This window comes from Barbus barbus, assembly GCF_936440315.1.
Source record: "Barbus barbus genome assembly, chromosome: 24".
Classification (NCBI taxonomy): Eukaryota; Metazoa; Chordata; class Actinopteri; order Cypriniformes; family Cyprinidae; genus Barbus; species Barbus barbus.
In genome coordinates, this window is record NC_136752.1 from 1,585,895 (window position 1) to 1,595,994 (window position 10,100).

The 10,100-nt window shown below is 38.6% G+C and overlaps 1 protein-coding gene across 2 annotated transcripts in view; it reads left to right on the forward strand.

Annotated features, from left to right (window-relative positions):
- Positions 1 to 9,874, forward strand: part of LOC306843686 (mediator of RNA polymerase II transcription subunit 23-like) — a 59,038-nt gene extending 49,164 nt beyond the window's left edge. For both annotated transcript variants that reach the window (XM_079375303.1, XM_079375304.1), the window contains 3 exons: positions 2,502 to 2,622; positions 5,336 to 5,467; positions 9,385 to 9,874. In XM_079375303.1, coding sequence (XP_079231429.1) covers positions 2,502 to 2,622; positions 5,336 to 5,467; positions 9,385 to 9,567 — 436 coding nt within the window. In that variant the 3' untranslated portion in view covers positions 9,568 to 9,874. The remainder of the gene's footprint in view (positions 1 to 2,501; positions 2,623 to 5,335; positions 5,468 to 9,384) is intronic.
- The last annotated feature ends 226 nt before the right edge of the window (positions 9,875 to 10,100 follow it).

Genomic DNA, 10,100 nt, shown 5'->3' on the forward strand with positions numbered 1-10,100 from the left:
AAAGATGGATTTCGTAACATCATCTGAAAACTTGTTTCAGTCGCAGAGCATGTTTTAATGAAAGATTATAAAGACAAACATTTTTTAACATCATAACATGCCGTTTAGACAATCATAGTAGGAGCTGTGCATTATAAAAGTAAATAAAAGGTCAATTTTGATTTTCTGTTGGCTTTGAAGGTAATTTACTCTGTCGTTTGGGGTCAGTATGAAGTTTCTGAAAAAGTCTCTTCTGTTCGCCGAGGCTGCATTTATTTGATCAAAAATACAGTAAAAACAATAATTTTGGGAAATCTTATTACAATGTAATAAAACCGTTTTCTATGTAAATATGAAGAGTTTATTTGCAAAAACAGATAACTCCGTTTTTTAACATTGGCAAAATCTTGTTTAAGTTATCGTGTTTTTATTGTTTTATTGTATTAGCTGTATGTTTTAGTTATTTTTTTAACCTTAACAAAAAGAACAAAAACTGCAGTTTGATTGAGATTAATTGGAAAGCACAATGAAAAAACTTGATTTTTGAAAATGGTTAAAAACGGAGTTATCTGTTTTTGCAAATGAACTCTTCATATGTTGTAAAATGTAATTTATTCCTGAAATTTAAAAGCTTTTTTAGGATTGTCGGATTAATAGAACGTTCAAAGGAACCGCATTTATTTGAAATAGAAATCTTTTATAACATTAGAAATTAATTTACTGTCACTTCTGATCAATTTAATGCATCCTCACTGAATAAAAGTATTAATTTCTTTCAAAAAACAAAGCAGTCATACAGAGTCCAAGCTTCTGAGCGGTCGTGTGTGTGTTGTGTAGGGCCCTATGATTTCCGCTGTGAGGCTTTGAGGCGCCAGGCCCCGTGCAGCAGTCACATGCTCTGGTTGTTTTCATGTGTCTGTGTGAATGCATCTGCTGGCCCTCTGCTGACAGCACTGTGACGTCTGGGATCGTGGCCATGTGCTCTACAACACTCAGTGACGGGAGCTGTGAGCGTCTGACACACTCCGTCTGCAGCGGCAGGGGAATATCAGCACACGTCTGATGAAACACGCAGACCTCTGCAGCTCATGTGAACGTGACGCGCTTCAACGCAATCTGCTGAACACTGTCATTCGCTCATTTGAGTTCCAGTGTTGAGCATTCAACAGAGAGAAAGCGTTTGAACATGTAGGAGAGTGAAGCTGTGCTCTGAGCAGACTCATGAAGCTCTGCTCCTGACGTGATCGATAACAGAAGGTCATTGGGTTTCAAGTCCATTCAAAAATGTCATGAAAACGGTTTTAATGATTGGTTGAGCTCAGGGCAGATCGATCATGATGTCACGAGGATGTCATCCTCTGTATTTCACACACTCATTGTGACCCGGATGCATTCAGAGCTGTAGTAAAACACACCACTACAGATTCACTCTATTCATGCAGAAATGGCTACATTTCTTCTAGGGCTGCTCGATTAGGACAAAAATCATAATCACGATTATTTTGGTCAAAATTGTAATCACGGTTATTTAACACGATAATGAGTGGGCCATATGACCAAAACTTTATATGAGTGATTTATTCAAAGAAAGTGATGGATATCAAATATATATTTTCTGTAAATGAGGTTGCTATGACATCTACATTTTAGAGACCAGCGAAATGTCACAATTCTCAATACCACAGCAGCGTAGGGTAAATAATATTAGTAAAACATAAATAAAGTCTTCAAAATGATTGAAAATAATTAAACTGTCAGTAGTAATAATAATAAAAGGACAAATACAATAGAATAAAAAAGATACTAATGAATGAAACTGTGCTTTAAGGTTGTTTTTAATACAAGGCCAATTTTTTTACTTTGTCTTTTGTTGTTTGATTAATATCAAGCACACATTCGGCAGCAGGAATATAGCCCGCTGTCACTTTAAGAGCAGCACGCATTTTCATTCTCAACTGTTTACCTTTATTATATAACCGATGAGGGTTTACGCGAGTAATCACCAAGCGACACATTTTGACACATTTTTGCGTGCATTTGAGTGTTTAGGTGCACAGCTTAAGCTAAAAGATTGTTCTGTTCCGTCTCTGAACACATGCACAGAAATCCTCCCGAGGAACAGCGAAAGTCCTTTCACGATTTTAAAAACATGAATAAACCTAATCAACTTTAATAACTCAAGCACGTCCCATTTTGCAAAAGTCACATTCCATGATTTTACTGATTTGCACGTGAATATGGACTTCATGGTGGGGTGAAACTGCACCGCTGGAAGGGAGGCGCAATTTTAAAAAAAAATCACTCGATTATTGTGTTGTCATAATCATTGGAGGTTGAAATCGAAACTGTATTTCGATTAATTGCACACAGCCCTAATTTCTTCCTCCATAAATGGCCTGCAGTTAGTATCGTGTAGTTTGAATACAGTTTGTGATTGATTGCTCATTGGTGTCTTCATTTTGGCGTTGTAGAGATTCTACCATGGTTTTCACGTGGTGTGTGTGTGTGTGTGTGTGTGTCAGGTTCCTCTCGGAGGTGCTGAAGCCCATCGTGAATACGGAGTTCCAGCTGCTTTATGTGTATCATCTGGTGGGGCCGTTTCTGCAGCGCTTCCAGCAGGAGAGGACCAGATGCATGCTGGAGGTAAAGCCACACACACACACACACACACACATCTGCCCATTTCACAGTCACTCACCTTGACTCTTCAAAGCAGAGCCTCATGGGAGAGGGAGCTGACTTGATTAGACACAAGCCTCTGAACACGCCGCACATATGTGCAGACGGAAAAGCAGCTCTCACACACATTTAGAGCGCGCTTCAGCCGAGGCGAGTAGTTCATGCTGAGCTCCTCTGGGGCTGTTTGAAGCAGTGCAGCTAATGAAAGTGCTCTTTACACACTGACCCAGACCACTGCACTTTTACCCAGAAACCCTCAAGCTTCTTATGCTCTCTCTCCATCACCGAACACACTCTGCTTTGGTAAACAGGTCTGGATCAGTTCTGTTGCCAGTTTCACCAGTGCAGAATGTCGTAATGCATCCAGTTGAGCTGCCAGCACTTACACCATCCTGATCAAACATGCCAGTATCAAAAATAAACAAATAGCAGTTTTCAGGGGTGGCAGAAGAGGAGGGTTTCTGAACACTGCTCCAGTGAAGACCCAGACCCATGAATATTGCGCTGCTCACGCTCCTCTACCACTCTTATTGTAACCAGTTACCAATGCAATTAATATCACAGACTGTATAGCTGAGATGGACTACTTGTATTACTATGATTGAGCATCTAGTAAACTAGTAAATCCTGCCAATCAGAAAAGTCAACAACTGGTCTTTTTGTCTTGCTCTCAGCCTTCAATCTACACTGCACTTGTGCATTGACTGGAACAACTGTTTATGCTGCTCATATGAATGCATTTACACTGCTATTACAAATACATAAGTAATGCTATGAGTTTAGTATTCAACAACAACAAAAAATTTAAAACAGAAGCAAAAATAAAATCATGTTTTACATATATGAAACTAAAACCACCAATAGGTCACATTCTCAATAAAGGAGTCATTGAATCATTAATTTAACCATTTCATTCAAATGGATGACTGATTCATTTAGGAGCAAGGAAAGCGACTGCCTTTATGAGTGTGTCATTGAATCATTCACTCAACTGATTTGCTTAAATTAATTCAGTAACGAAACACCAGTGTGTTGCTCAGAGACATGCAATGGTTCTGCTGTGGCTTTGTTTGGATTTATTTAGTTTTCTGAAATAGACAGATATTGTGTCGCTTAAAATGTGACTTAACCAGCTAAACCCTACCCTACGAAAAAATTGACCTGTGCTGGCAAAATGAATCACAATGAGCAAATTTTCAAAAATGAGTTATTTTTATTTTCACATTCTCCATTAAAAGAACTTCAAAATGATGTATGATTTGTTGGATCCGGATGAAAAATGACTGAGCTTCACCCGTTTGAAGTCGACAGCAAAGTCCGTTCTGAGAAAACTCAAGTTTCTGAAGATTCCAAAGTAAAATTACTGAGCAACGTTGCATTGTTTCCTCCACTTCCTTTCTTAATATTAATTATTATATTAATAATCACAATATAGTCTCTTTTTATTAATTCAAAATAACAGATGCAAAAAACAACAACATTAGGACAAATATAAAAGAGAAACAAATAGACTTAGTGCATTTCTTTTTTTTATTTTACATCTAAACAAAAGTATTCACGTAAGAAAAACAAATAATGAAATGTAAAAATCACCTCAGTGATGAGGTGAGAAAAGGGTACTCCTCTCAGAAAACATACAAATAAAGATCATTTTAGATGTTTAATTACTATTTGGAGCATTGGGATCGCTAGACAAGGGCTTAATGAAATAATTTTTGTGTGAACCTGAAATTTGACATTCTTTTTTTTTTTTTTTTCCTAGCTCAAAATTAGCCTGTGTGCATTCAGACTCATTTTGCCAGCACAGGTCACAGTTCATAATTAAATTACTAAGCAACCACTGAATGGAATAACACTAAATAGGTATCACTTTAAAGCTTAGAATCACAGATTTTGACATTTTGATCAACTCTTAACGGCTGCAGTCCCTCTAAACCGGAGTGTACCGCGGGCGGGATGCCCCACCTCCACGAAATTATTACTAATCATAGTTTTCATAACACTGCCTTGATCAACAAAAAAATGGATAGCATCTGTTTATGTGCCAAGTTCTCTAATATGTCAAAACCAGCATACAGCTCAGATAGTCATGTGTCATATGTCTTTTGAAAGCTCTCACAGAGTAGAATGAAACAAACATAGTTGTTTGGGGCTTTGACTAAACTTGAGTGAGACATTACTTCAAATTCAAAACAATTTCAAAACTGTCAAGGGCTAGGAAAAAGGCTACCTTGCTTCCAAAAGCTGTAACTTTTGATTACTTCATGATATCACCACAAAATTTAATACACACAGCACACATCACCAAAAAAGGAATTTTACTCTCCTACTTTATTTCTTTTGCGAGCTATTGAATGTCAAATAAGGATATGAAAATTGTTCCTTGACCACACTAATTTTTCTTCAGTTTATAATCTATTTCTGAGCATGAGAATGTCCAAATGTTAAGTTTAAAATATAGAAATATTTCTATCAAACGATACCTACCTTTGGACTCTCCTTGCTATGGTTTTGGGGTTGAGTCATTATTTTTCAGGATATCATAGCTTTTAAAATGTCTTCAGGGAGTCCAGGGCTAAACAAAAAGACCAAACATCAGGTGGAACATCACCAAAACTGATTTCTGTCCTGTGTTGTGCGGTATATCATGACTGGTGTGTGTTTCCTCCTCTCTCAGATTGGAGTGGCGTTTTATGAGATGCTTCAGGCTGTGGACCAGCACAGTAAACACCTGGCCTATATGGACCCCATCTGTGACTTCCTGTACCACATCAAATACATGTTCACCGGGGACAGCGTTAAAGACCAGGTAACACACACACACACACACACACTCTCTCTGTTGTGGATTCACGGCTGCATGCATGTCCTGAACATCGAGGGTGGATCAGGTCACAAATGTAATGGGTAACACTTTATTTTAATATGACGTTCACATGTTACATGTACTTACTATATTAATAACAGTAAATTATGCATAATTAAAAGCAAATAATCCTAACTCTAACCCTGTGGTAAGTAAATGTATTTAATTATTTCTACTCAATGCTTATGTGTTAATTACACTTTTACAATGTCACCTTAAAATAGTGTAACCTGGGATTAGTCCTTATATTTAAAGGAATTAAAGAAATAAAGGATTTAAATGGAATAATAAAAAGAAAGATAATAGTAAAAGAACTAGAATCTGTTGTAAAGTACTGCATTTGAACGGTTTGCCAATAATATTTATTTTGGAATATGCACTCTTTATATTCCTTATCTGACCCTGCAGCACAAAAGCAGTCATGAGTAGCACAGGTATATTTGTAGAAATAGACAACATGTTCCATGAAGATATTTTGTACATTTCTTACCGTAAATATATCAAAACTTCATTTTTGATTAGTAATATGCATTGCTAAGAACTTCATTTGAACAACTTTAAAGGAGATTTTCTCAATATTTAGATTCTTTTGCTCCCTCAGATTCCAGATTTTCAAATAGTTGTATCTCAGACAAATATTGTCCTATCATAACAAACCATACATCAATGGAAAGATTATTTATTCAGCCTTCAGATGATGTATACATCTCAATTTGAAAAGAATTGACCCTTATGACTGTTTTTTTGCTCCATGGGAACATATGTATTATGAATTATGTGAATGATTCAGTGAAATTTGACAAGCTTGAATAGTTTGCATCTCTGGATATTACCAAGTGTTTGTAGTTTTTGCTCATCGGTCTCTTTCACTGTTGAAACTGAAGCGTGGTGCTGGAATTCACGTTCAGTTTCTGTGGACAGTAAAGCCTGTCTTTGACATTGATGAGTGCTGATGAGTCTATCTTTGAAAACTTTTGTCATGCAGTCGAGCAGCTTCAAGATGAATTTGTGTGTTTCTGAGTTATTCAGGCAAGTCTGCCGCAGCAGGAGCCGGGCTCTCCTCTGAAGCCGCTGTTTGTTTGCTTCTCCCTCAGGGAAGAACAGGAAAGGTCACGATTATATCAGCTCAGTATCAGCAGTCACAGGAGATACAGCTCATTCTCTGCTGTGCTTTTGTCTGATCATCTGAACTCCAGCTTCCTCTCATCATGTACTGATAGTCTGCAGAAGACTGTCACACGCTGCTGTGCTGAAGCCACACTAATGCTGCGTCCCAGATCACATACTGTCCATCCTGAGTACTGTTTGAAATTAGAATCAGTGTGCTCCAAATCATAGTACGTTGAAATGAGTGTCCAAAAGCTTTGCAGATGGTTTAGTATTTCCAGTGGAAATCTGTGCACACACTAACAGCTAATATTACCCACAACCCACTGCGGGGATTCAATCAGAACTACAAATACAAAGTGTTAAAACAAAACTACAAATATGGCAGATAACAACTCCAGAGCTCCACACTATTCCTCAGACACTAGTGTCTGAAACTACATCATAAATGATAAAAAAAAATATTCATTGTTCAAAAGTTTAGTTTTTTTGGAAAGAAATTAATCTCTTTATTCAATAAGGAATTCAAAAGTAACAGTAAAGACATTAATAGTGTTACAAAAGATTTCTATTTCAAATGAATGCTGTTCTTCTGAACTTTCTGTTCATCTGTGAATCCTGAAAAATAAAATGCATCATGGTTTCCTCAAAAATATTGTGCAGCACAACTGTGTTCAACATTGATAATAATCAGAAATGTTTGTTGAGCAGTAAATCAGTATATTATTATGATTTCTGAAGATCATGTGACACTGAAGACTGCAGTAATGATGCTGAAAATACAGCTGCAGATCACAGAAATACAGGTCCTTCTCAAAAAATTAGCATATTGTGATAAAGTTCATTATTTTCTGTAATGTACTGATAAACATTAGACTTTCATATATTTTAGATTCATTACAACACAACTGAAGTAGTTCAAGCCTTTTATTGTTTTAATATTGATGATTTTGGCATACAGCTCATGAAAAAATTAGCATATCATGAAAAGGTTCTCTAAACGAGCTATTAACCTAATCATCTGAATCAACTAATTAACTCTAAACACCTGCAAAAGATTCCTGAGGCTTTTAAAAACTCCCAGCCTGGTTCATTACTCAAAACCGCAATCATGGGTAAGACTGCCGACCTGACTGCTGTCCAGAAGGCCATCATTGACACCCTCAAGCAAGAGGGTAAGACACAGAAAGACATTTCTGAACGAATAGGCTGTTCCCAGAGTGCTGTATCAAGGCACCTCAGTGGGAAGTCTGTGGGAAGGAAAAAGTGTGGCAGAAAACGCAGCACAACGAGAAGAGGTGACCGGACCCTGAGGAAGATTGTGGAGAAGGACCGATTCCAGACCTTGGGGGACCTGCGGAAGCAGTGGACTGAGTCTGGAGTAGAAACATCCAGAGCCACCGTGTACAGGCGTGTGCAGGAAATGGGCTACAGGTGCCGCATTCCCCAGGTCAAGCCACTTTTGAACCAGAAACAGCGGCAGAAGCGCCTGACCTGGGCTACAGAGAAGCAGCACTGGACTGTTGCTCAGTGGTCCAAAGTACTTTTTTCGGATGAAAGCAAATTTTGCATGTCATTCGGAAATCAAGGTGCCAGAGTCTGGAGGAAGACTGGGGAGAGGGAAATGCCAAAATGCCTGAAGTCCAGTGTCAAGTACCCACAGTCAGTGATGCTGGTGTTGGTCCACTGTGTTTTATCAAGGGCAGGGTCAATGCAGCTAGCTATCAGGAGATTTTGGAGCACTTCATGCTTCCATCTGCTGAAAAGCTTTATGGAGATGAAGATTTCATTTTTCAGCACGACCTGGCACCTGCTCACAGTGCCAAAACCACTGGTAAATGGTTTACTGACCATGGTATTACTGTGCTCAATTGGCCTGCCAACTCTCCTGACCTGAACCCCATAGAGAATCTGTGGGATATTGTGAAGAGAAAGTTGAGAGACGCAAGACCCAACACTCTGGATGAGCTTAAGGCCGCTATCGAAGCATCCTGGGCCTCCATAACACCTCAGCAGTGCCACAGGCTGATTGCCTCCATGCCACGCCGCATTGAAGCAGTCATTTCTGCAAAAGGATTCCCGACCAAGTATTGAGTGCATAACTGAACATAATTATTTGAAGGTTGACTTTTTTTGTATTAAAAACACTTTTCTTTTATTGGTTGGATGAAATATGCTAATTTTTTGAGATAGGAATTTTGGGTTTTCATGAGCTGTATGCCAAAATCATCAATATTAAAACAATAAAAGGCTTGAACTACTTCAGTTGTGTTGTAATGAATCTAAAATATATGAAAGTCTAATGTTTATCAGTACATTACAGAAAATAATGAACTTTATCACAATATGCTAATTTTTTGAGAAGGACCTGTACATTACAGTCTAACACATATTCACATAGAAAACAGCTGCTTTAAACTCTAGTAATATTTCACAGTTTTTCACACTTTTACTGTATTTTTGATCAAATTGAGTCTCGTGAGCAGAAGAGACTTTTCAAAAACGTTTATTAAAAATGTCCCGTCCCCAGACTTTTGAACGGCACAGAACCACAATTCTCCAGATCATGTAAAAAGACTTGGCTAAACATAACAATTCAGTGTATTATGATGGTATTCACTACGAAAGTCACGTGATGGCAGATCATTTCTCTCCAGTGCGGTTGGAAATGAAGAGAAGTGAAATGTGAAGGATGGTGGACAGGGCAGTGGGATGAGTGTGTTCCTGACAGAAGGTGTGTGTTGTGTCTGTAGGTGGAGAGGATCATCTGCTCGCTGAGGCCGGCCATGCGTCTCCGTCTGCGCTTCATCACTCACATCAGTAAGATGGAGCCGGTGGCGACAGCGACCGCCGTCCCTCAGTCCAGCAGCGTCTCATCCCCCGCGGCCCCCAGCGGAGCCGGGCCCTCCAGCATCCCTCTGTCTGTGACCCAGTGAGCACCTGCGGCCCTCTGAACACAGCTGCTGATCTCCAGACCACGCTCGGGCTGATGGGAAGGACACACAATGTGAAGATCATGTGACATGACGTGTGTTTTACGTGCGAGGCTTTGGTTCTATTTGAATCCAGCACAAACCTCCAGCACCTGCCTTATTTTCACGGAGGAATGAACCTTATGGGTGTTTATTATGAAGACTTTTTCCTGAAGCCTTCAGCATGGACTTTGATAAAGCAGTTTTTTGTTTTTGTATCGAGTCATGTCTTATTTTTTCACATGTAATAAAGACTAATCATGTGTTAACCAAAGGTGTGCCTGTGTTTGTGTCCTTTTGTGTGTCAGTCACAAGCCTAAGTCCACACTATCATAGTGTCTGAAACTACATCATAAATAATAAAATATATGCATTAATGTTGAAAGTATTGTTTTTTTTTAAATACTTTTATTCAGCAAAGACTCATTCAATTGTGTAAAAGCAACCATAAAGACAAAGTAAGTAAATGTATTGTCTGTTCAGTAAGACGTGTGAGC